Below are 26824 nucleotides of genomic sequence, written 5' to 3' on the forward strand. Positions count from 1 at the left end.
TATTGGAAGCCAACCGCCGTTAAACCCCACCGAAGAAAAATAAGAAACTGCTTAGCGATTTCGATGCATGCCTCGGAGCTCGATATCAAACGCAACATCACTAATCAAATGTAGCGAAAAGCTTAAATTGCTAGCAGCAAAATAAGACAAACCTGTTGTGTATAGAATAGCACAAAATACTTCGTTGGTTTTACCCGCAACCCTTCTGGTGGGATACAAAACACACAGAGAAAATGGCGGAACTTCAGAAGGAGGCAGGACTGCCCGAAACCATTCGGAAGAACCGAGACGAAGAGGAGCCGGCTAATTCAAAGGTATCATAATGGCTCTGAGACTCCGATTTTCACTTTGAAAGAACAGAGTTGCTGGATCAGACTTTTTTCGGGATCTTTAGTCCGGTAATGGCTAGAAGGAATCTAACTTTTGTAAAATGAACGTCAGATTTGACTTTTCGAAGTAGGTTAGGGTCATTAACGTAACAGGTTAGGGTTAGCTAAAATCCCGAAAATTATACTTTCGATGTTAATTTGACTAGTCCCTTTAGTCCGTAAAATGACAGATCTGAAGCTTCTGCGCATGTTGTATCACTTTCTACGCAGGTGTATATTTTCTACGCACAGATAACAGGCTACTCAGGCGAAAAGTGCACGTTTAATAAAGTTCGATCAAAGCAGAACGTCTGCAAGATTACATAATGATCACAGTATTCTACCGAACGACTATAATAGGACAGGATAAAGTTACTGGTCTTACATGAACATTACACTATGCTATTTGGTTCTGTTATGCAGAATTCCTGATTTATAATGTGATCTTGCAGACTGATTGAACTTTGATCTAACTTTTATTAAAGGAATACCATTCGCTTGAGTAGCCTGTTCTCTATGGGCGAAGGAGAATAATACACATGCGCAGACGAGCGGATTTACTGATTTGGAGGCCCCAGTCAGAGGCCAGTCTAAAGAAATGCTTATTGTATAAGGTCCCAGGGCTGGATTTCTACTAAACTAACATATGGAATTGTTTTACGATGGTCATACTAAGGATCATTTAGCTATTTGATTTAGAATTTTAGGACCCCAGTAGGTATAAAAAAAAAAAAGTATTTGACAAAACATTGATTTTGTCCTTACTGCTACTAGACCACAAATCCATTGAATAACAGATTCATACATGTAAAAACAGATAGTAAAAAATGTAATCAAAAGGAAGTATGTTTTGGTGTCTGTCCTATATCTGAGAGAGATAAGAAAACTCAGGTGGATTTTTTTTACATTGGAATTGCCTGTATACCTTTTTACATGCAAATGCCCTATTCTCTTCCATTCATTTTTTGGCCCGGTACCGGGTTACCTTCAGACGAGTCCTGTGACAACGTTCGGACACTACAGAAGGTTTCGTGAAAATACCGATTTTTCAGGATGTATAACCTTGGTCTGACAAACTCGTCAGACCAAGAGACAACCTGAAAAATCTGTATTTTCGGCCACCTTCCACCACAGTTGCGGAAGGCTGACCGGCTGATTTGGTGGATTGAGATGCAGCCCATGTTAAAAAAGGTATCTCTAGCTTATGTCCAGCTCATGAGGCCCCTTGTTGACATGAGGCCTGGGGAAATTGCCTCTTCTGCCTGATGGTAAGAATGTGATCTGCACATGTGCAGAAGCCTCTGGAAGCTCCGCATCTTTTTCTTTTCAGACTAAAGATCCCGAAAAAAGTCGGATCCGCAGCCACAGCCTTAAAAGTATGCCAAACAAAAGCCATTGATTGCAAAGTTAAACAAACCATACAACACCATGCACAACACAAGGATTACTTTAAAAAATTTGCACAGAAAATTTGACAAAAACACATTTACTCAAAGACAGTGCAGATGTAAAGTTTCAAAACAGAATGACGGTAAAATTGTACTTTTTCCAAAAACTCTAAAATATCTTCTCCGAATTAAGAACAAAAGATTTCTGCAGAAAGAATTGGTTGTTGGCTATGATATTACGCCTCAAGTTTAATTTATTTTATTTGGGTTATTGAATTACAGTAAGTAATTAACACCCGGTAACATAATGATGGTAACAGAATGACATCATGGGTCCCTGATCTGTACTATACAGAAATCCATAATTATGAATGTCATTCTCTTCATGATGATGCATCCTGAATAGACACAAAAGTAGAAAGATGTAATTTCTTCCTTTGTATGTTTGGGTATTATGCCTCTTCTACAGACTGGCTGTTATTCTAATGAGGTCCCCAAACAAGACCACATTTGTTTTGTCCGGACCTAACCTAATATGTACCAATCACAGATGCCTGTTTCACAAGTTTGGACATCACTGTACAGCACAGTAGAGTACACTTCAGTACATCATAAACATACAGTACAGTGTTGGTCGTTCCTCAGTGGGCGAGAGGGCTGGTTACAGTAAATGGAAAGAGGGGGCGTATGGTGTCAGTAAGAGCCAGGAGAGGTGACATTAGCTGGAGAGAGAAGAGACTGGGAAAGAGAGGGCGGGTTTGTCCAGACGGTTTTCACACTTGCACCATGTGACAGAAAGCGAATGAAAAACAGTATTCCAATGGAAGGGAGGACAGTAGCAGGTGACCTAACTGTGGTTTGTGACTACTATGAATTCCCATTGTAGCCAGTTCAGTTGCAGTCATTCTGTTGTAATTTTGGGGTCATTCTGTGCGTTAATTTAAAACAAATATAGACTCTTAGCTTTCATTTGACACCAAATTCATTGTGCTCCTGTGAAATTAACATGCTAGTGCACATGGGGCTTCAATATGATATAGCAATCAATATGCTATATCATGGGGATCTCTAGGCCGACAAACAAATTACAAACAAATCATCATTATCATATTGGTACTGCTAGGTATTCAAATTAGAACTACCTACTACTGTAAAAATGTATAGACTTAATTTATTTGTTTGGCTATTTATTGTATATGCTATCTATTCTAATTTGGACTTAATAATAAAACGTAGGCTATATTATATATTACAAATTATGTTATTTTAGAGAACAGAGACAATAGGCCTACTGGTAATTATGCCATTTTAAATGTATTTCCAGGAAGAGGAGATGGACACCTCAGAAGACCTGCAAGATGACAACCTGATCAAGGGGGAACACTTCCACAGTTCTAATAATGAGCAGCAAGATGGACATTTGGCAGTTAGGAGGAATGTAATATTAGAACGAACAAAATTCAACCAAAGACAACAAGAAGCAGGAGAGACTGCTGATGATTTTATCACTGCACTTCATTGTTTGTCAGAACATTGTGGTTATGGAGCTCTGCTCAGTGAGATGATAAGAAACAGTCTTGTCATGGGTTTACGTGACAAAAGACTGTCTGAGCAATTACAAAGGTACCCAGAAATAACACTGGATGAAGCTGTCACACGCATTCGTCAAAAGCAACAGGACCTGCCAGAGAATACCTTTAAAGCTACCAGCAATGCTGCAAATGTAGAGGATGTGCTTTCACATAGCAAACAGCAATGCCCAGCCAATTCCCAGTGCCAATCAGAGAAGAATCAAAACTCAGAAAGACCACAACAACACCAAACAACGCAGGAGAATGAAGAGGAGCCTCTAGATACTGATGACTTCATTGAGGATTTCAGACCTGGAGGAGAAAAGCCACACTACTGCGCCTACTGCGGTCAGAACTTTCAAAAAGTAAGGGATCTTATAAGACACCATCAAACACATACAGGAGTGAAAGAAATGTTCTGCCTTGATTGTGGGAAAGGTTTTACCCGCTCTGATAATCTGAAAAGGCACCAGAGGACACATAAGAAAGGGGGGGATTGTCTTTACTGTGATAAAAGCTTTTCTGAACCGGGAGAACTAAAAATACACATGGAAGTACATAGTCAAGAAAGGCCATACCTTTGCCCTGACTGTGGGAAGCAATTCAAACAGTTATGGGTGTTGAAAAATCACCAGCTAAAACATACAGAGAAGATCTCACCACAGGAAAGGCATCACTACTGCTCTGACTGTGGAAAGAGCTTTACACGAAGGCATAGTCTTAGAAGACATCAGCAAGAAACGCATACAGATGAAAAGCCGTACCACTGCTCTAATTGCGACAAAAGTTTTGCGGGACGTGAGAGACTTAAAAAACATCAACTAACACACAAGGAAAAGAAACATAAACATTACCGCTGTTCAAGGTGTGATAAAAGATTTCCTGACATGGCAAAACTAAGATCACACCTTCCAGTACATTCTGTAGACCTGGCACTCCACTGCTCGGACTGTGGAAAGTGTTTCTTAAACAAGACAAAGTTTGAAAGACACACACGAATACACACTGCAAGTGGAAAAAAGCCATTCCTCTGCACTGACTGTGGGGATGGTTTTACAACTTTACGACGGTTGGAAGAGCACCAGCGAACACACACCGGAGAGAAACCGTACCACTGCACTGAATGCGGGAAGCGTTTTGCACGTGAATGGACATTAAAGAGTCACAAGCAAGTGCACAAGTTAAAACACACTGGAGAAAGAGCTGCCTATCCTTGCTCTGAATGTGGAAAGTCCTTCTCCCGTTCACGTGATGTGATGACTCATGTGAGAAGGGTGCATAATAAAGAGAGACCTTTCCAGTGCTTCTGCTGTGAAAAACGTTTCTTCCAAAAGAACTTCCTTACAGTACACATGAGAATTCACACTGGAGAGAAACCGTACCAGTGCTCAGACTGTGGACAAAGCTTCTCCCAAATTGGCGACCGAAAACGGCACCAGAAGAGGCAACACTCTGGAGAGGAGACTTGACCTCTATAAAACAGTGTGGATGGCCCCCTAATTTGGGAAAAAGTCGATGACTCCGCCCTCCTCGTGAACTGGAAACTGATGAGTGGTCGCCATATGTAGGAGATTGCCTCCTTTGTCAGAGGAACATCAGGGGAGAATCTCAATTGCATACTCGCATCCCCTCTCCTCCTTCTCAAAACCCATTGGAGGAGAAGGTCATATTGGAGGGACCTCTGGCTTTCTCATCCAATGGGTTTGAGAAGAGAGGAGAGGGAACACAAGGAGTACTCAATTGACATTCTCCCCCTGTGTATCCTACAGGCTCCCGATCACAAAACAAATATTTTATCTATAAAATGTCTGGAACAACCAGCTAAACTTGTTTTTACCACTTTACACATATTTTGGGATTCCTCCTCTGTAAGCATAATTTGCTTGATGACGCGCAAGTGGAGTAGGAGAGTAATTTCATACATGCTAGGGTTTGTTTTCACGTTTCCTTTCACTGACTACTTTTGATCTTTTTCAAAAGGAGGCGAGGAGAGTTTGCGAAACCAATTGAGAATCTCCCACAGAGACGCTCAATAAGAAAGGACTACAACAGTAAAACAAACATGCGATATTGTCGTAGCATCAGTCTTTATTGTAGTTTTTTTTGTGTCAACTTTGTCAAACAATTATTTGAATATTTTGTATCAAAAGTTAACTCTTTTTATACATTTTTATTTTATCACCCTCGTAGTTTCCACCCGGCAAATTTGTATTTGTTAATCCTCCCCTGCACAAAGCATCCCATAAGGCCTGGTGGGTAGGGGCGTTGGGCCAGTAACCCGAAAGGTTGCTGGATCGAATCCCCGAGCTGACAAGGTAAAAATCTGTCGTTCTGCCCCTGAGCAAAGCAGTTAACCCACTGTTCCCAGGGGCGACGAAGACATGGATGTCGATTTAAAGCAGCCTCCGCACTGCTCTAATTCAGAGGGGTTGGGTTAAATGCGGAAGTCACATTTCAGTTGAATGCATTCAGTTGTACAACTGACTAGGTATTCCCCTTTCCCTATGGCCTGACTCCTGTGTGCACTTGCATGTGGGTTTTGACATGATTGGCTTATCTGAATTGTGCCGCGCAGACATCACACCAGAGAGAACAGTCTATGACTAGGGTGGCTGGAGTCTTGGGCAATTTCTAGGGCTTTCTCTGACACCACCTGGTATAGAGGTCCTGGATGGCAGGAAGCTTGGCCCCAGATATTTACTGGGCTGTACGCACTACCCTCTCGAGCACCTTGCCGTCGGAGGCCGAGCAGTTGCCATACCAGGTGGTGATGCAACCAGTCAGGATGCTCTCGTTGGTGCATTCCCGCCACCTACTGTGCTGGAGTGTGGGCCAGAGACACTGCTAGCGGTCGCAATGGCAATGGGCGCGGTTTGTAGTAAATTATTTGTTGTGGGTGCGGCATGTAATAACCGTAGTCTGCAGATATACATTATTGAGGCGTTTGGGTAGCCAGGCAATCCATATCAAAGATGATCTATTATATTGACAAGAAAACTGAGTTGACTGTTGATTCAATGATTGAGGCAGGTGAGACAGGGGGGTCACCATTGAGACCAGGGTCTCATTCTCAAGGAAGCCCTGTGAACATGAACACACAATTCAGTACAAAATAACAACATCAACACAATACACCAAATACAACAAGATTAATCAAAACAAACACAATGATCACATCTCCCTCAAAATGTATCTAAACTGTCCAGCGAGTCCAGCTTCAAGGTGGCCTGAAGGCTATTCCGCCCTATGGGATTCCCAATCACGGCCGGTTGTGATACAGCCTGGAATCGAACCAGGGTCTGTAATGATGCCTCTTGCCCTGAGATGCAGTGCCTTAGACTACTGTGTCATTTGGGAGCCCTCTGCTGCATAAATAATGTAATAGGCCAGGGCGATATGTATACTGTAGCTAATAAAGTAATACTAAGTGTATGTTTTGAGGTAAGCTGTTAGTAGCCCACGTGCCTCAGCCTAATAATTTGGTCTGTTTTCACATCTTAATTTCGCCTAGTGTTCTGATTTGGTGATGCACATGTAACTTACAATCTATTTTTGCAAAATATAATCATTGAATATTGTAAGGGCTTTCATTGTCTGCTTATATAGCCCCTTTATTTATCCTACGGTTCTGACTTGATGTACAGGCAGAACACTGTAAGAACGGCTCATGTTCTGAATTCTGTCACTGTACATTTCAAAAGTGCTGAACAAATAGTTACATTGACAAAGTCCGTCTTAGCTCGCTCAATAACGTCTTAATCGAAATGACGGATTGCCTCTTATCCGCTTGTCTTCCCCTTATGCCAGTTTCTACATCGTAATTGTCAGTAGAAACCACATTTGTTAAAGCAAGTCAGTCATATCACCTATGTTTTTTCTAAAGGCAGTAAATGAGACTGAATTATATGTTTCCCTGCCAGACAAGGCTCTGCTGATAGCCAGGTGTAGCAGTGGTGTAGTGCAATTCATGTATTGTTTAATGTTGTGTAGTGGCTTAGCTGGCATGCATCCTACTTTTAGTTTTTTTGTTGTAGTTTTTTTTGGGGCACACCAAGATTTACATGCTAAAATCGCCACTGCCCATATCAATAAAGCCACACTGCGGTTTTCCTGCTGTTCAATTGTTTTTTCAACCCAAATAAATGCCTGTATTATTCAATCATAACTCAAAATATAATACTGTATCAGTCCATTGTTTTTATTTTTATATTTGAGTATTTCTAGACAAACAATATAAACCACCATTGACATCCTTGTATCCACAGCCTTGTCCATGTGTGAGTGGGTGTGTGTTCCAGCCCTGTTTTTATCAGATAGGGGCATGCTATAGAAAGTGAAACATATGTAGCTACAATCCTTAATTAAAACAATAACAAGGGGCTCACTCTCTGCTGTTATTTTACTTATACTGTGGTGTTATAGTTAAGTAATTACATTTGGTTTTTTCAGAGGATGCGTAACAATCAATGGAAGACCCTGAGCAGAAAGTCAGCCCGACGACATGAAGTGCAGAGATGCACAGCCATCTACAGATGGCCAAAAAGGGACATCTTGTACACCATTGAAACAAGCAAAACTACAACCAGGAGGATCACACACCTCACAAAGCCGGCTTAATCATCTTGTATTTGACTTCATAGAGGATGTGCAACCCTTTTCACTAGAAGAGGTGCCTTCCTTCTGCAAGCCAGTAGAAGGAATCAGTGGGGGAGAAAGGTCATGTGTAGAAAGACCAATGATTCAATGAATTGCAGTGTCAATTTATATTGACTACGTCCTTCCTAACTTGCTCATAAGTTTCTTAATCAAAATTACGGATTGCCTCTTATCCACTCATCGTTCCCTTATGCCGTACTTTCTACATCTCAATTGTCAGTAGAAACCACATTTGTTTAATAACCTCTACAGGAACGGTGTCCACCCCACGGGACGGTTAAGCTAACGTAGGTTAATGTGATTAGCATGAGGTTGTAAGTAACATGAACATTTCCCAGGTTATAGATAGATCTGATATGGGCAGAAAGCTTAAGTTCTTGTTAATCTAACGGCACTGTCCAGTTTACAGTAGCTATTACAGTAGAAGAATATCATGCTATTGTTTGAGGAGAGAGCACAATTATGAACTTGAAAATGTGTTAATAAACCAATTAGGCACATTTTGGCAGTCTTGCGACAACATTTTGAACTGTTATGCAATGGTTCATTGGATTTATTTAAAACTTTGCACATGCAATGCTGCCATCTAGTGGCCAAAATCTAAATTGTGCCTGGGTTGTCGTAATACATTATGACCTTTCTCTTGCGTTTCAAAGATGATGATACAAAAAAACAAACATATTTGATCTTTTATGAGATCTAATGTGTTATTCTCCTACATTAATTTCACATTTCCACAAAGTTCAACGTGTTTCCTTTCAAATGGTATCAAGAATATCCATATCCTTGCTTCAGGTCCTGAGCTACAGGCAGTTAGATTTGAGTATGTAATTTTAGGCGAAAACTTGAAAAAAGGGTCGGATCCTTCTATGCAAGTCAGCCATATATATATATATATATTTTACAATTATTTAACTAGGCAAGTCAGTTAAGAACAAATTATATCCGTAATGTTTTTTTTTAAAGGCAGCAAATGAGGCTGAATGAACTGTTTCGCTGATAGACAGGTGTAGTGGTGGCAATGATTCACTCCATGGTGCTGAAAAGAAAGCTCTGCTGTTGGGACAGATTTATGTAGGCCCTAACAGTTTGTGGGCACCTTTTGTCACCGTTATAATGCAGTGAATGTATTGCTTGGTGTTGTGTAGTGGCTTTGGTGGCATGCATCAAAAACATTTTTGGGGGGTTTGCCCCACCAAAATGTACAAGCTAAAATCAACACCGTCTCTCATTGACTTCTCTAAACCCAACAAACCCCGGCCTTGTCAGATTCGCAAGCTTTCCCGGAAATCTCGCGATGTTTCGCCTCTGGTATTAGAAAATCAATACTCTGCATTCAAACGTAAAGTGAAACGTATGCAAGCATTTTACGACACTTCGTTCTCAGTCGGTAGTTAGGCTTGCTGCGTTTTCTTGTTCTTTTTTAACCGTAACACGTTCTGATGTGAGAGAGGAATACCAGACAGTGGATAGACGTGCAGCAGCACAACAACGGTCGTGTGAGATATTCCCCCCCCACTTTGAATCAAATCTAACCGAAAGCTTCAATTTGCTACCTGCAAAAGCATACAACAATATTGTGTATAGAATAGAACAGCAGACTTGGTTGGTTTGCAGCCTCTGGTTTTACCCGCAACCCTTCTGTTGGGATAGAAAACACATAATAGAAAATGGCGGAACTTGAGGACGCAGGACTGCCCCAAACAATGCAGGAGACCCGAGATGAAGAGGAGCCGGGCAATTCAAAGGTAACATAATGACGCTGAGACTCCAATTTTTCACTTCAAAAAAGTATGCCAAACAAAAACCATCGATTGCAAAGTTAAACAAACCATACAACACTTTGCATCATAACTACGTTGAACAATTTCCACTGAAGATTTTACAAAAACACATTTACTCGGAACAGTACAGATAACGTTTGTTAACAGAATGACAGTATAATCTCCATCAGTTTGTGACCACGTTTTCCAATATTTCCATATATATATATTTCGCTTGTTGAACTACAGTAAGTGAATTGGATTAACTCCCAGTAACATAATGATGGTAACAGAATGACATAATGGGTCCCTGATCTGTACTATACAGAAATCCATAATTATGAATGTCATTCTCTTCACTTTGATGCAACCTGAGTACACAAAAGGTAGAAAAATGTAATTTCTTCCTTTGCATGTTTGTGTATTCTACACACTGGCTATTATTCTGAGTTCCATCCCCAAACAAGACCAAGTTTGGTTGGTCTGGACCAGACCAAATCTGTACCTATCATAAACATCTAAGTTTCACAAGTTTGGACATTAATGTACAGCACGGTAGTGTAGAGTACAGTATAGTTCAGGAGAGTACACAGTAAATTATACTGCACTTTAGTATACTAAACTCTATTGTACAGTAATTCTCTTGTACCGGACTATACTCTGCCCTACTTTTATTTTACTGTACTGTCCAAACTTGTGAAACAGACATCTGATTAGTTCATATTTGAACTGACCAAATTTCAACTGCTTTTCAACGTCCAGGGTCGGTTGATGCTCAGTGGGGGAGGATGCAGATGACAGTAAATGGAAAGAGAGGGGGCTAATGTGTAGGTGTCAGTCAGCGCAGGGTTAGTTAACATTAACTGGAGAGAGGGAGGGGTGTCCAGATGTCACAATCTTGCTTTGACCACCACCTGACAGAAAGAGAAAGTAGGTCTACCTTTACTTCTGTGAGCTTAGAAAATATCTTAAAGATATTTGGGTTTTTGGTGACAGACTTACTTGCATTTACAAGTAAGTCTAGATGTTTTCTAAGACCCCTTTTCCATCGGTTTGACCAGTGTTGGGTTCTGAACAAACAGAGTAGAAACTAAAATGGATGACTAGAAAAGGCTCAAACCAAGTTTATTCCACCCTCTGGGTGCTTTAGCTGCAACAACATACAAGTCACACAAGCATATATTTATACCTTCCGTCTAGGCAAGTCATCTCCTTGCATGTCTAAGATAAACAATCCTTCTCTGTTAGGCAGAAACAAAGTAGATTCCTCTTACTGGTATTGGCATGGCTTGCCTATGATCCTCATGGGTGTGGAAGTGTGTGTATGTGAGAGAGGACTGTAATCAGGTGGTATCTGGGGTGGGCCCCTATGGCCCCCCTCCAAGCAGTGTCTTCTCTCTTCAACTGTTGACCTTATCTCGAGGGGAGTTCCACATCCCCCATGGTCCTAGTTCCAAAGCAACTGGCCTGCCTTATCAGGAACTGAAACTAGACTGTTTGTCTTTGCCTTCTTGCTCAGGAATATTCATATTCAGCCACAAGTTTGAACAGAATATGAATTTTCTGCACTTTCCCTTCTCACACTAACTTTCCATACACAATGTTCCTCCTATTCACCATTCATTGACTCCCAACATATACATTTCTTATACATGTAAAATAATAACTTCTAGTTTGGTAACACAAGTATATTTCAAGTTCGAATCCAACAGTCTCCTTTTTGAATAGTATCTCCATACTGTTTAACATTTTATATAAACGTTGACATTACTTATAAATGAACATAAAATAAAACATTCTTATTCATTTGTGTTATATGTTCACACCTCAGAGATTTATGGCCTCTGGTTATATAATCTGATTCCATGGCATAAGGCCCTGGCCTCAATTCTAATCACACTCTTACTTCCCCCCCTATCTGCCACTACCCCTTCTATTGTACAGCTGATAATGACATTTCAGCTGGAGCTTTTGATTTCTCTTCTTCCTTTTGGGTTCCTAAGAGAGTGATGGCGAAAGACCTGAAAAGAAAACACACAATGAGCTGCATTAGCAATGCTTTAAGCTATGCATAATCATATATGGCAAAAACCAAAGTTAGATTACATGACGTTTCCCACTCTCCCATAGCCTGGGCCAAAACCTTCGGGATACTGTTCTGCTTGGGACCACAAAAATGAAGGCTTTATACATTTCCTCATGCTTGTACACAGACATTCTCCTCAGGCTGCAGGTTTACAGGAGATGTTACCATGCCTGGCTGTTTGGAATGGTGGAAAGATAAGTGGTGTTGGGAGAGTGTCCAACTGTACAAAACTCTGAGTGACATGTTTCTTAATCACACCCTGCAGGAGATGCGTTGCTACTAACACAGATAACTTCCCTTCTGGTGAGGTGGCTTCCTGTATACAGGGATCTGTGGCTCGTCTTTCAAGAATTTGCCTTCCTCGATGAACCCCTCACTAAATGTTGATAATGGCGCCTGAAATGACAACATTATCTCTGCTACTACAGTGGTTGCTCCACTAAAAGTTTTGCGATTATGCTGCGGCACTTCATGGTAATTTGTGGTTTAGTACGGTACCCTGCGTCACCACTTCATTGCTCCAGACCAGCGCAAGGGGGAGTAAGAGCACTGATTATGCTTTTGGGTCCTACTGTGTCTGACAATGAATGGGTGACATAAACCTAAATAGAAACTGATAATTATGCACGACTAAAGCTGTTACACTAAGGTTTTATTTTGTTAGGATTATTTTGCTCTTACTGTAATACTATAGGGCACTCCCGACCGGTCACGCTGTACAGTGCCTGAGTGGAGCAATGGTCTAAGATACTGCAAGCTGTGTTGCTACAGATGTTGGTTCAATACCCATGCTGGTCTCAACTGGGAGACCCATGAGATGACTGAAGGTTTTTGGTTTTTCTCCCTCTAAAAAACATAAATAAATCATTCTAAATAACAAACTGGCTTGATTTAAAAATTAGTAACAATGTCTCACCCCAGAATAGAAAAGCCTTTTTCTATCTCATTTTACGTTATTTGAAAACAAAATAATCTCCAAAATATATATTTTTTAAACAAAGCGATTTATTAATTTAGAATTATATAAAAGCCCCTCGGATATTCTCACAGATATTATTAATAACCCTGTTATTAGCAGGTGAACGTTTATTGGTCATGGTTCCCAAGTGGAGCAAAATGGGATTGCCTTGCAGTTCTCCAGCTGTATCCACTGAAGCGTGCGAGGTTCAAGGCACGAGGGCAGGGGGCACGGGATGGGCCGCAGAGCTGCGCACAGAAGATGGACCTAACCTATGGGGAGGGAGGGGGAGGGCTACCCAGTGCGGCACTTTAAGGGGCATTGCACTAATAATGGCGTTGACTAGGGAAACGTTCCCTCTGTTCTTAGTGCCAATCTGCACATTCAAACTGAAACAATAACTAATAATGGCATCTTTATGCTTTCGTTAATAAAATAATTATAAAAATACTCTTTCATAATGCCAATGTTTATTTAGTTATGGATCCATTGCGAATTACTGTGGGAATAAATTTCTCTTGAATTACAGAAATATTGGAACAAAGTTGTCTAATGAAGGTAAACAAATGGTTGCTTACTGGAAAATACTCTTAACCTTTTTGGGATATGAGGCAATATTTTCACGCCCGGATGAAAAGCATGCCCAAAGTAAACTGCCTGTTTCTCAGGCCCAGAAGCTATGATATGCATATAATTTATAGATTTAGATAGATAGAAAACACTCTAAAGTTTCGAAAACTGTTCAAATCGGCAGGCGAAACCCAGAGGACAAACCATCCCCCCAAAAATATTTTTTCAGCTTACCACTGTTTTCTATGGTTTGAACTTTAATTATACGCCCAACTCCTCCCAAATTGCAGTCCCAAGGGTTTCCACTAGATGTCAGTCTTTAGAAAGAGTTTCAAGCTGGTTTTTAGAAAAATGACCTGGACATTTGAGTTTTTTTAAGTGGCTCCCATTTTGCCTCTAATGATTCCAAGCGTGTGGAGGAAAGCTTGTTCTTTGTTGTTTATCTCCGGTAAATACAATAACGATTCTCAGTCTTAAATTTTATTGTTTATTTGCTCATTAGGATACCTAAGGATTGATTATAAACGTTGTTTGGAAAAGTTTATTAGTAAAGTTTGGGGTTCATTTTGTATGCATTTTGACAGAGGGAAACTGAGTGGATTATTGATTGTTGCGTGCCAGCTAAACTGAGTTTTTATGGATATAAAAAAAGGGACCATTTGTGATGTTTATGGGACATTTTGGAGTGCCAACAGAAGATGATCTTCAAAAGTAAGGCACAAATTATATATTTACTTCTGAGTTTTCTGTCGTGCCTGGCGGATTGAAATATGATTGTCGTGTTTGTTTGATGGGGTGCTGTCCTCAGATAATCGCATGGTATGCTTTCGCCGTAAAACCTTTTTGAAATCTGACACCTTGGCTGGATTAACAAGAAGTTAAGATGTATTTTGACATATTGCATGTGTATTTTCAAGAATATTAAATATTTACAATTCTGTAGTTTAAATTTGGCGCCCTGCACTTTCACTGGATGTTGGTCAGGTGGAACAGTAGTGTCCCATCTAGCCTATAGAGGTTAAACACACACGGTCACGTTGTACAGCGCCATTATGGCTATTAGCAGGTAGCTGGACAATAGACTTGCCTAGAAGGAGGGTAGTGGGAGAATTCTATCGTCAAATGCATTTCTTAGTTAGGTTGGCTGTGTCACAACCGGCCGTGATTGGTTGCAATTTCAGTTTAATCCATCAGAAAAGACCAAACAAATAATACAACAAAAAGTATTATTATTATTATTATTATTCTGTATCACATCTGACAGTGATTGGGAGTCCCATAGGGCGGTGCACAATTGGCCCAGCGTTTCTCTCCCTCTAAAAACAGAAATACATTTTATTTGGACCTTTATTCCTTTAAAATATTCAGATTACAATCGCTTACTTTTTTGTTTTTGATAACGAAATAACCTCCAAAATACCATTACATATTATCAGGTTGATGGCACAGTCATATAGCGGTACCAACATAAAGCTGAGTGACTCACTTGTTCATGGCTTTGGATCAAAATAAATAAGTACCAACATTCTTTCTGATAGTCTTTAATAAAGAAATGTTTTGGTTATCCTGACCTGGACATCATGTACAGTTTTATAATAGCCCATTATGGGCTATTAGCAGGAAAATATACCTTTACCAAGACCTCTCTGTATTTTGATACTTTGTGGATGGGGCCTCTCCAGTGGCACAGCTGTCTGTCACCACATTGCAATGCAAAATAAGTTGCTTCAGATACCCGTGCCTGCCACCACCGGGAGACCCATGAGGCGGCTTTTGGTTTAAATTTAGAATCCATCCTATCCTCTGTTTGTAAATATAGCGGAGTCACGTCATATTTTAAGTTCTACTGTAGGCCTACCATATGCGAAATGAGTCTCACTAGTGTTGAGTAAAATGCTGTTAAAAGTGGTGTAGGTCTTATTTATTTAAAGAGCATATTGAAGTTGGAGGCAATAGGATTTGAAGCAATAGCCTACTATTTTTTTATTTATTTTTTATTTTACCCCCTTTTCTCCCCAATTTCGTGGTATCCAATTGTTAGTAATTTACTATCTTGTCTCATCGCTACAACTCCTGTACGTGCTCGGGAGAGACGAAGGTCGAAAGCCATGCGTCCTCTGAAAAACAACCCAACCATGCCGCACTGCTTCTTAACACAGCGCGCATCCAACCCGGAAGCCAGCCGCACCAATGAGGAAACACCGTGCACCTGGCAACCTTGGTTAGCGTGCACTGTGCCCGGCCCACCACAGGAGTCGCTGGTGCGCGATGAGACAAGGATATCCCTACCGGCCAAGCCCTCCCTAACCTGGACGACGCTAGAGAGATGAACACAGGCGCATACACACACGATAACATGAGCGCTATACACACACGTGCACATAGATTTTGTGTTTTAGAGTAGTGGCCTGAGGGCACACACTTAATGTGTTATGAAATCTGTTGTGAATGTAATGTTTTTAAAATGGTATAACACACTTAATTTTGCTGGACCCCATAATACATACAATGGTCCTGGTATATGTGTGACATCCAACTTATCCTCATAGTAGTCTCAATATTGTGCTCAGTTAGCGGTCTTAGCGGTCTTTCCTATTGTGAGTTCTCCCCTGTACCACTACACAAAGAGGAGTGGTATCATACCCCAGACTTTATTACCTACTAACTTAATCTGAGCCATGCAGATCTTTGCCATTGTCACATTCAATTATTCTTTCCCAATAACATTAATGCCTTGGTTTTTGGGACTCCATAGTAGAGGTCGATCAATTTCTGATTTTCCGATACCGATTTATTGTAGGGCCCAAAAAAACAAACCGTTTGTATTCGAACCATTCTGTATTTTATCTAACATGTGGCATCCCTAAGTCTAAATATTGCTGTTATATTGCACAACCTCCAATGTTATGTCATAATTATGTACAATTCTGGCAAATTAATTACGGTCTTTGTTAGAAAGAAATGGTCTTTACACAGTTCGCAACGAGCCAGGCGGCCCAAACTGTGCATATACCCTGACTCTGCTTGCACAGAACGCAAGAGAAGTGACATAATTTCCCTCTGTAAAAGAAATTCATGTAGGCAGGCAATAATAACTAAATATGCAGGTTTAAAAATAATCATATACTTGTGTATTGATTTTAAGAAATTCATTGATGTTTTTGGTTAGGTACACATTGGTGCAACGACAGTGCTTTTTTCGCGAATGCTCATGTTAAATCATCACCTGTTTGGCTTAGTAGGCTGTGATTCGATTATATGCAATGCAGAACAAGCTAGATAAACTAGTAATATCATCAACTATGTGTAGTTAACTAGTGATTATGTTAAGATTGATTGTTTTTTATTAGATATGTTTAATGCTTGCTTGCAACTTAACTTGGTTACTTGCTGCACTCACGTAACAGGTAGTCAGCCTGCCATGCAGTCTCCTCGTGGAGTGCAATGTAATCGGCCATAATCGGTGTCCAAAAATGCAGATCACCAATTGTTAGGAAAACTTGAAATCGGCCCAAATTAATCGGCCATTCCGATTAATCGGTCGACCTCTAATTATAAGAGCAGAAATGCACACATGGCGCAGTAGGCTATAAGCACAAATGTTCCATTAGCGGGAAAACACCACAAAAGTGACAGCAAATGCGATTACGCATGTAATGCTTTATTATAAAGATGCACTCCCCCGGAGAGTAGTAAGAGTAGGCACTTAATTATTTGTCCCTCGTCAGAACAGTTTTGGTGCTGGACGACACTGTGTTGTATTGTATGACAATTCACCACAGACTATTGTGGATGACTCACCATGGATGGGGGCTGCCCTCCAGAATTTACAGGCAACCTATCATCATCCACATTCCCACTCACTGACAATGTTTCATCTTTAAGCACAGATATCTGCTATTCTCCATCGTGTATACTTTGTGCTTTTCTCCTCCTACATGGACTACTTCTCTACATCTTACTGTACTAGTATACAAGAATGACAATTTATCCATACACACACTTTATGGCCACTCCGGCTGGGGCTTTCACCCCCCTGGGACCTTCGTCCCACTTACGAATCTCTCAGGGAACCAACCCCACCCGGGACCTAATCTGACACGGAATCTACCCTTCACCGTGGGGTCGCCCACGGATCTCGCAGGGACCCAACTCCACTCTGGACTAGAGGTCAACCGTTTATGCTTTTTCAACGCCGATACCGATTATTGGAGGACAAAAAAAGCCGATACCGATTAATCAGCCGATTTAAAAATATATATATTTTAAAATATATATATATATATATATATATATGTGTGTATATATATATATATATTTTTAAATATGTGTGTGTGTATATATATATACACACACATTTAAAAAAATATATATATATATTTTAAAATATATATATGTGTGTATATATATATATTTTTTTTTAAATATGTGTGTGTGTATATATATATATATATATATTACACACACATTTTTGTAATAATGTCAATTGCAACAATACTGAATGAACAATGAACACTTATTTTAACTTACTATAATACATATTATGGGCTTTTGGATGGGTGTTCTTAAGGTGATTCCACAGGTTGGTGGTATTTTTTTATTAAGCCGTTGCTGACCCCATGCTTACATCTTTATCACAAATAAGACACCTTGCTTTCCCTGGTGCCAATTCATTTACATTTACATTTAAGTCATTTAGCAGACGCTCTTATCCAGAGCGACTTACAAATTGGTGCATACACCTTATGACATCCAGTGGAACAGCCACTTTACAATAGTGCATCTAAATCTTTTTAGGGGGGGTGAGAAGATAGATATGGGGACAGATGCCAATTAACCAAACTGAAGCGGGGGGTCTGAAGAAACACTATCATTCTGCTGTCATCTATCCAACCAATGAGTCTTCTGATGAACCACATGTCTGGACCATAGTAGCATTGTTCCGGTGGCCGTAAACATCAAGCATTAGGAGTGCTGATCTAGGATCATGTCTCCCCCCTTGTCCATGTGGTCAATGGGGCGGCAGGGTAGCCTAGTGGTTAGAGCGTTGGGCCAGTAACCAAAAGGTTACTGGATCGAATCCCCGACCTGACAAGGTAGAACATTTGTTGTTGTTGTCCGGCCCCCTGAACAAGGCCCCGTTTCCTGGTCGTCGTTTGAAATAAGAATTTGTTCTTAACTGGCTTGCCTGGTTACATTTTTTTTTTAAATACCCAAAACTGATCTCCGATCAGCACTCCTACTCTGATATATGCATTCAGACCCTGTTTGTGCCGTCTTGCCAGCTCCTACAGTCATTGTCACGCCTTCATAAGAGTTTTCAAAACAGCACAAACAGACCAGGTGACGATTAGAGAGCGGGAGATGTACCAGACAGTTATTCTCTCCTCTCTGATCTCTACCACTGAGAGGAACACAAAGCCAAACTAACTCAAACTCAATTCCATGTAATTAGTCCCACACTGGTGCTCTGCTTTTCTCTGCCATCTGTAAAACACACACACAGCTCTGAAGTGTCAATGATACTGAAGAGTCTGCTTAGGAGACAAATACTCTCAACTGTTTGAATAAAAATAGAGCTTAAGTTATCTGTGATGAATGTTGAAAACAAAAACTGTAATTTCTATATGCAGGAAATCCTATTTTAATAACGGGCATGGTAAGAATTGACTACCAAAGTGCAAGTCATAATTCCCATGACACCTTCTAGCAACATCTGAAAAGCGATTCCTTCATTCATTTATTCCATAGGATATTTTTAGATTCACTTGAAATAAGGTCTGTTTCGTGTAGGCTTACACCACCTTGCTAATTTTATAACTGTGTAGATATCCATAGGAAAAGGTAACTCTGGTCAATTTTGGCTAAATATAAGCGAAGATCATTTTTTTTTGTAGAGTGGATTTATGCAAACGTTACCTTATCATAGTGAGATTTACACAGGTATCAAAACACTGAGGCGGTTTAAGCCTGCACGAAGCACAGACCTTATTTGCAGTAGATCAAGACATTCTCTATGGAAGACATGAACGGTAAAATAACGAAGGAACCCCTTTCAAGTTCAGCCGCAAGTTATTACAGGAATTATAACGTGTCGACTATTTCTCTCTAAACCATATACCTTTGACTATTACGAGCCTACTGCTGCCTACCACCCCTAAATCAGGCTGCTCTATCAAATATCAAATCATAGACTTAACTATAATAAACACACAGAAATACGAGCCTTAGGTCAAATCCGGAAACTATCACCTTGAAAACAAAACGTTTATTCCGTTCCTTATTTTATCTAACGGGTGAGTTTAAATGAGTCTAAATATTCCTGTTATATTGCACAACCTTCAATGTCATGTCATAATTACGTAAAATTCTGGCAAATTAGGCGGCCCAAACATTTACATTTACATTTAAGTCATTTAGCAGACGCTCTTATCCAGAGCGACTTACAAATTGGTGCATACACCTTATGACATCCAGTGGAACAGCCACTTGCATCTAAATCTTATTGGGGGAGAAGGGGGTGAGAAGTCTGTTGCATATACACTGACTCTGCATGCAATGAACGCAATAGGTGACACAATTTCACCAGGTTAATATTGCCTGCTAACCTGGATTTATTTTAGCTAAATATGCAGGTTTAAAAATATATACTTGTGTATTGATTTTAAGAAAGGCATTGATGTTTATGGTTAAATACACATTGGAGCAATGACAGTCATTGATTGTTTTTTTATAAGATAAGTTTAATGCTAGCTAGCAACTTACCTTGGCTTTCTGCATTCGCGTAACAGGCAGGCTCCTTGTGGAGTGCAATGTAATCAGGTAGTTAGAGCGTTGGATTAGTTAACTGTAAGCTTGCAAGATTGGATTCCCCGAGCTGACAAGGTAAAAATCTGTCGTTCTGCCCCTGAACGAGGCAGTTAACCCACTGTTCCTAGGCCATCATTGAAAATAAGAATGTGTTCTTAACTGACTTGCCTAGTTAAATAAAGGTGTATAAAAAAATCGGTACCCAAAAATACAGATTTCCGATTGTTCTGAACTTGAAATCGGCCCAAATTAATCGGCCTTTCCGATTAATCGGTCGACCTCTACTCTGGACCTATCCTTGCAGAACATACCCTACCCCTATGACTGTTTGTAACACAATGGGACTACTGAAGAAAGGTTTCCTAGGTCCGTATCCTATAATATGTGTTAAGCCTACAACTCTCATCTCCCCAAGATGTCAGAATGAGTGGAAACCGATGTAGGAACGGTGCCTGCCTTGTTGTTGGTGTCGGCTCCTGCTCCACTGATTCGGACTCTCCAGTTCGACTTTAAATCGCTGTGAATCACTAGCAACATCAACTGTTAAATTCTGAAACTCAAATGGATGACTAGAAAAGGCTCAAACCAAGTTTATTCCACCCTCTGGGTGCTTTAGCTGCAACAACATACAAGTCACACAAGCATATATTTATACCTTCCGTCTAGGCAAGTCATCTCCTTGCATGTCTAAGATAAACAATCCTTCTCTGTTAGGCAGAAACAAAGTAGATTCCTCTTACTGGTATTGACATGGCTTGCCTATGATCCTCATGGGTGTGGAAGTGTGCGTGGGGACTGTAAATCAGGTGGTCTTCCTGTGGCCCCCCTCCCAGCCAGTGTCTTCTCTCTTCAACGGTTGACCTTATCTCGAGTGGAGTTCCACATCCCCCATGGTCCTAGTTCCAAAGCAACTGGCCTGCCTTATCAGGAACTGAAACTAGACTGTTTGTCTTTGCCTTCTTGCTCAGGAATATTCATATTCAGCCACAAGTTTGAACAGAATATGAACTTTCTGAATATGAACTTTCTGCACTTCCACTTGTAACACTGTAACTTTCCAGACACAGTGTTCCTATTCACCATTCATTGACTCCCAACATATACATTTCTTATACATGAAAAGTAATAAATACATTCTAGTATGATAATAAGTATATTTCAAGCTAGAATCCAACACCAAAAATCAAAGCCTTTCCTTATTCCAATTTTTTTGGATGGAAAATGGTTGGACATTTGATATGCCTTGATTTTCCTGAACTATAGGCTCTTAACTTTTATTTGACACGTCATGTGCTAGTGCTCTTGGAGCTTTTTACATGGAAAGGTCCACTACTACTACTGTCAATGAACCTTCTCTGGCCTAGATCACAAGCCAATGCAATCAATATGCTATATCATGGTGATCTCTGAGCCTAATGACAAACAACAAATCAGCATTATCATGTATTTCAAATGATTTGACTTAGCTTCTACTCTAAATATGTATAGACATAAGTAATTTGTTTAGCTATTGTATATGCTATCTATTCTAATTTGGACTTTAATCATAATGAAACGTAGGCTATATTATCTATTACAGATTATGTTGTTTGAGAGAATAGAGACAATAGGCCTACTAGTAATTATGCCATTTTAAATGTTTTTCCAGGAAGAGGAGATGGACACCTCAGAAGACCTGCAAGATGACAACCTGATCAAGGGGGAACACTTCCACAGTTCTAATAATGAGCAGCAAGATGGACATTTGGCAGTTAGGAGGAATGTAATATTAGAACGAACAAAATTCAACCAAAGACAACAAGAAGCAGGAGAGACTGCTGATGATTTTATCACTGCACTTCATTGTTTGTCAGAACATTGTGGTTATGGAGCTCTGCTCAGTGAGATGATAAGAGACAGACTAGTCATGGGTTTACGTGACAGAAGACTGTCTGAGCAATTACAAATGGACCCAGAAATAACACTGGATGAAGCTGTCACATGCATTCGTCAAACTGAACTTTTGGAAAAGCAACATGACCTGCCAGAGAATAACTTCAAAGCTGCCAGCAGTGCGGCAAATGTAGACCGTGTGCGTTCACATAGCAAACATCAATGCCCAGCCAACACCCAGTGCCAATCTGAGAAGAATCAAAACTCAGAAAGACCACAACAACCCCAAACAACGCAGGAGAATGGAGAGGAGCCCCAAGATACAGGTGGCACTGATGAGTGGATTGAGGGTTTCAGTCCTGGAGGAGAAAAGCCACACTACTGCTCCGACTGCAGTAAGAGCTTTAGAAAAGTGAGGGATCTTATAAGACACCAGCGGACACATACAGGAGAGAAGCCTCACCACTGCCCTGATTGTGACCAATGTTTTGCTCGATTAGATCGTCTTAAGTCACACCAACTAACACATACAGGAGTGAAGGCTCACCAATGCCCTGATTGTGACAAAAGTTATTCTCAATCGTATCATTTGAAAAGACACCACCAGCGAAAGCATATGAAAGGGAAATACTTCCACTGCAATCATTGTGAGGAACTTTTCTCCAGACCTAAAGATCTAAAGACGCACATGCATGTACATGCTGGAGAAAAGGCATACCTTCAGCAAGAAACTCATACAGGTAAGAAGCCTTTTCACTGCTCCGAAATAAACCAGTGCTCCGACTGTGGGAAGAGCTTTCGACAAGTGGGGGATCTTAAAAGACACCAACGAACGCATACTGGAGAGAAGCCTTACCACTGCCCTGATTGCGACAGAGGTTTCGGTCGATTAGATCGCCTTAAGTCACACCAGCTAACACATACAGGAGTGAAGGCTCACCAATGCCCTGATTGTGACAAAAGTTATTCTCAATCGTATCATTTGAAAAGACACCACCAGCGAAAGCATATGAAAGGGAAATTCTCCCACTGCAATATTTGTGATGAACTTTTCTCCAAACCAGAAGATCTAAAAACACACACGTATGTACATGCTGGAGAAAATGCATACCTTCCACAAGACACTCACGCAGGAAAGAAACCTTACCACTGTTCAAGGTGTGATAAAAGATTTCCTGACATGGCAAAACTAAGATCACACCTTCCAGTACATACTGGAGACCTTGCACTCCACTGTTCTGACTGTGGAAAGTGTTTCTTAAACAAGGCAAAGTTTGAAAGACATCAAAGAACACACACTGGAAGTGTACTATACCTTTGCACTGACTGTGGGGAGGGTTTTACAAATATGCAACAGTTGGAAAGGCACCAGCGAATGCACACAGGAGAGAAACCATACCACTGCACTGATTGTGGGAAGAGTTTTGCTCTTGAAAAAACATTTAAGTGTCACAAGCAAGCACACAAGTTCAAACTCTCTGGTGAAAGAGCAGCCTATCCTTGCTCAGAATGTGGAAATACCTTTTCTCGTTCATGTGACGTGATGACTCATGTGAGAAGGGTGCATAATAAAGAGAGACCTTTCCAGTGCTCCTGCTGTGGAAAAAGATTTTTCCAAAAGAACTCTCTTACAATACACATGCGAAGTCACACTGGAGAGAAACCGTACCACTGCTCAGACTGTGGACAAAGCTTCTCCCAAATTAATGACAGAAAACGGCACCAGAAGAGGCAACACTCTGGAGAGGAGACAACCTCTATTCTGCAGTCTGAAAATAAATGTCACAGAGACACTCAATAAGAAAGGACTACTACAACAAAGACACAAAAATGCAATAGCAGTAACAGTATCACTGTTATTGATTTATTTATTTTATACTTTGTCAAACACTTTTTCTTTTTAAATTAACAGTAAACTTTATTTTATAAATCACTGTTTTTAAAATCTCTTATCACTCTCCTAGTTTACACCCTGCATAAATAGTATTTATCAATCCTCCCCTGTGCCTAAAGCATTACATAAGGCCAAACAACCAAATGGGTAATTATTTTCCCAGTTGAACTACCCAAAATACTATTACAAAGATTACAACTGTTGTAAATATGGGCTGTTAGAACTAAGGTGAATATCAGCAATGTGATCATCAGAGTATAAATCATTTGCAAGCCAAGATGTATGGAATAATTTGTGAAATCCAATTTAAAAACTAAAAACAACAATTAGTCAGTATTCAAACTGGAGAACAGTTATTAGATGTCCATGTTATGCAGGTTGGCATGTTCTCTCTTATTTCTTACCTCTGAAAGAGCGGTCAGATGATAACGGTAGCTACCAACAGTTTTTTAATTTTTTATTTGAAGTGTCTTGAATCGTAAAAGCCTTTTCCACATCTCTTGCATGAGTATGGTCTGACTCCTCTTTGCACTTGCATGTTGGCTGCGACATGAATGGCTTGGCTGAATCTTCTCCCGCTGACATCACAGCTTGAAAGGCTTCTCTCATGGACTCGCATTTTGGGATCACTGATGAGTTGAAAGTCTCCCACAACCACTCCGCTTGTGTGGTTTTCTCACCTGTATTGATCAGCTCATGTATTTTAAGAGATTCATTTGTAACAAGTCTCTTTCCACAGCAGGCGTAAGCATAGGGCTTCACTCAAGTGTGTAATTTCTGGTGATATTCAAAAGTAGCTTTATGGAGAGGTTTTTCCGCATTTGAAACAAATGTATGTTTTCTCCTGTGTGAATTAATCCGTGTGTTTTCAGAGAACTGATGGAGCTGAAGCCCTTCGAACATATCTCACAGCTGAAGGGTTTTGGTTGTCTCATTCCTTGTGTGTTAACCATTACCTGTGTGTGAGAGCTTGTGTATTCCCAGTTGATAATTGTAGTAAATTCTTTACACATACAGTGGGGTCTGTAATAACTGTATAAAATAAATAACTCAAATACTGAGCTGTATTTTATGCAAATAAAAGTGAAATTATTTTATACTAATACAATCGATCAAGAGAGATTTGTTTAACAAGTAATACTTGCAAAGGTAGGGGTCAACATTTTTTACACCCCTAAACATACTTAGAAATAAAGTAGTTAAAAGTTTTGTATTTGGCCCATATTCCAAGCACGCAATGATCAAAGCTTGTGACTCTACAAACTTGTCGGGTAGATTTGCAGTTTGTTTTATGACATGTTTTATTTAACCTTAACTGACTTGCCTAGTTAAGTAAAGAACAAATTCTTATTTACAATAACGGCCGAACAAAAGGCAAAAGGCCTCCTGCTGGGACAGTGGCTGGGATTTAAAAAAAATAAAGATGAATATTGGACAAAATGCACATCACAACAAGAGAGACAACACTACATAAAGAGAGACCTAAGACGACAACATAGCAAGGCAACAACGTTTTAGTTGTGTTTCGGATTATTTTGTGTCCAATAGAATTGAATGGTAAATGATGTAATGACAATCACGGACGACAAGGGGAAAACCAGCCACGTTGCGGACACGTCTCGCTTCCGGACAAGTTAAACACCACCTTCACCCGCTTTGAGGATAACACAGTGCCCCCGATGCGGCCCGCGGGCTCTCCTTCTCTGTTAACCCCTGCAAGGCTGCCGGAACAGAAAGTTCTTTGTTTCTTTTACAACATTAACAATGTCTACACTGTATTTCTGAACAATTTTGATGTGTTTTAATCTGCAAAAAAATTAGCTTTTCTTTCAAAAACAAGGACATTTCTAAGTGGCCCCAAACTTTTGAAAGGCAGTGTATATACTGTGTTCTATTCTACTGTTTTTAGTCAATGCCACTCTGACATTGCTCAATCTAATATTTATAAATTTCTTAACTCCATTCTTTTACTTTTAGATTTGTGTGCATTGTTGTGAATTGTTAGATACTACTGCACTGTTGGAGCTAGGAACTCAAGCATTTCGCTACACCCGCAATAACATCTGCTAAATATGTGTATGTGACCAATAAAATTTGATTTGATGACTATGGATAATCCTGAATGAATTGTGAATAATGAGTTATAAAGTTATAGGGTCAAAGATCATACCCCCAAAACATGCTAACCTCCCATTGGTAATGGTGAGAGGTTAGCATGTCACACCTCACAACAGTACAGCCTCTTCTTTGTGTGAATTTGATGGTGTCTTGCAAGGCTTTCTTTAAAGCTGAAATTAGCTCCACAAGTCTCACGTTAATTGTGTCTCCCGTGTGAATTACCTGGTGCTCATTCAACTAGGCTGGCTGCAGAAGTGTCTTGCCACACTGGGAGCATCAGTGTGTGCGTTCTGTACATTCGGTATCTGTATGTACAGCTCTTTTCAGGTTGAGATGTACTGAAATTCTTTCCACACATCCCACTGAGCAAAGACCAGTGGAGGCTCCTTAGAGGAAGAAGGGGAGGACCATCCTCAGTGAATTTAATGAAAATGTATTTTGGGAAACATAAGTTGTCCTTTTTAGATAAAACTATACTAAATATATTCACATCACCAATTAATTAAAACACACTGTTTTCTGATAGATCTACAGTAGCCTCAGCAGCACTCTGTAGAGTAGCACCTTGGTGTAGGCGGAGGACAGCTCATTTCTATCCTCCTCTGGGTACATTGACTTTAATACATAACCTAGGAGGCTCATGGTTCTCATCCCCTTCCATGCTCTTGCAGCATGAACTGACATGTTGTCCACTCAAAGGATCAGAGAACATATCTAGTACTGAAAGCATAAGATACAGCTATCTAGCACTGCAGTGCATAAATTGTGGT

The 26824-nt window shown here is 40.2% G+C and overlaps 1 protein-coding gene across 4 annotated transcripts; it reads left to right on the top strand.

The window, feature by feature from the left end:
- LOC118363857 (gastrula zinc finger protein XlCGF26.1-like) lies at window positions 1–25003 on the top strand. 4 transcript variants are annotated; one of them, XM_052488695.1, is made up of 3 exons: window positions 6–314; window positions 3081–3692; window positions 7777–9245. In XM_052488695.1, the coding sequence occupies exons 1-3, from the start codon at window positions 234–236 to the stop codon at window positions 7942–7944; spliced, it is 861 nt and encodes a 286-aa protein (XP_052344655.1). In that variant the 5' UTR covers window positions 6–233; the 3' UTR covers window positions 7945–9245. The 4 variants fall into 4 exon arrangements, with proteins under 4 accessions (XP_052344652.1, XP_052344654.1, XP_052344655.1 ...); XM_052488692.1 differs by lacking the exons at window positions 3081–3692; window positions 7777–9245 and adding an exon at window positions 21819–25003 and having other exon boundaries at window positions 1–314; XM_052488694.1 differs by lacking the exon at window positions 7777–9245 and having other exon boundaries at window positions 1–314; window positions 3081–7706.
- Window positions 25004–26824: the final 1821 nt, after the last annotated feature.

The sequence above is a fragment of the Oncorhynchus keta genome, chromosome 30 (genome assembly GCF_023373465.1).
Source record: "Oncorhynchus keta strain PuntledgeMale-10-30-2019 chromosome 30, Oket_V2, whole genome shotgun sequence".
NCBI lineage: Eukaryota > Metazoa > Chordata > Actinopteri > Salmoniformes > Salmonidae > Oncorhynchus > Oncorhynchus keta.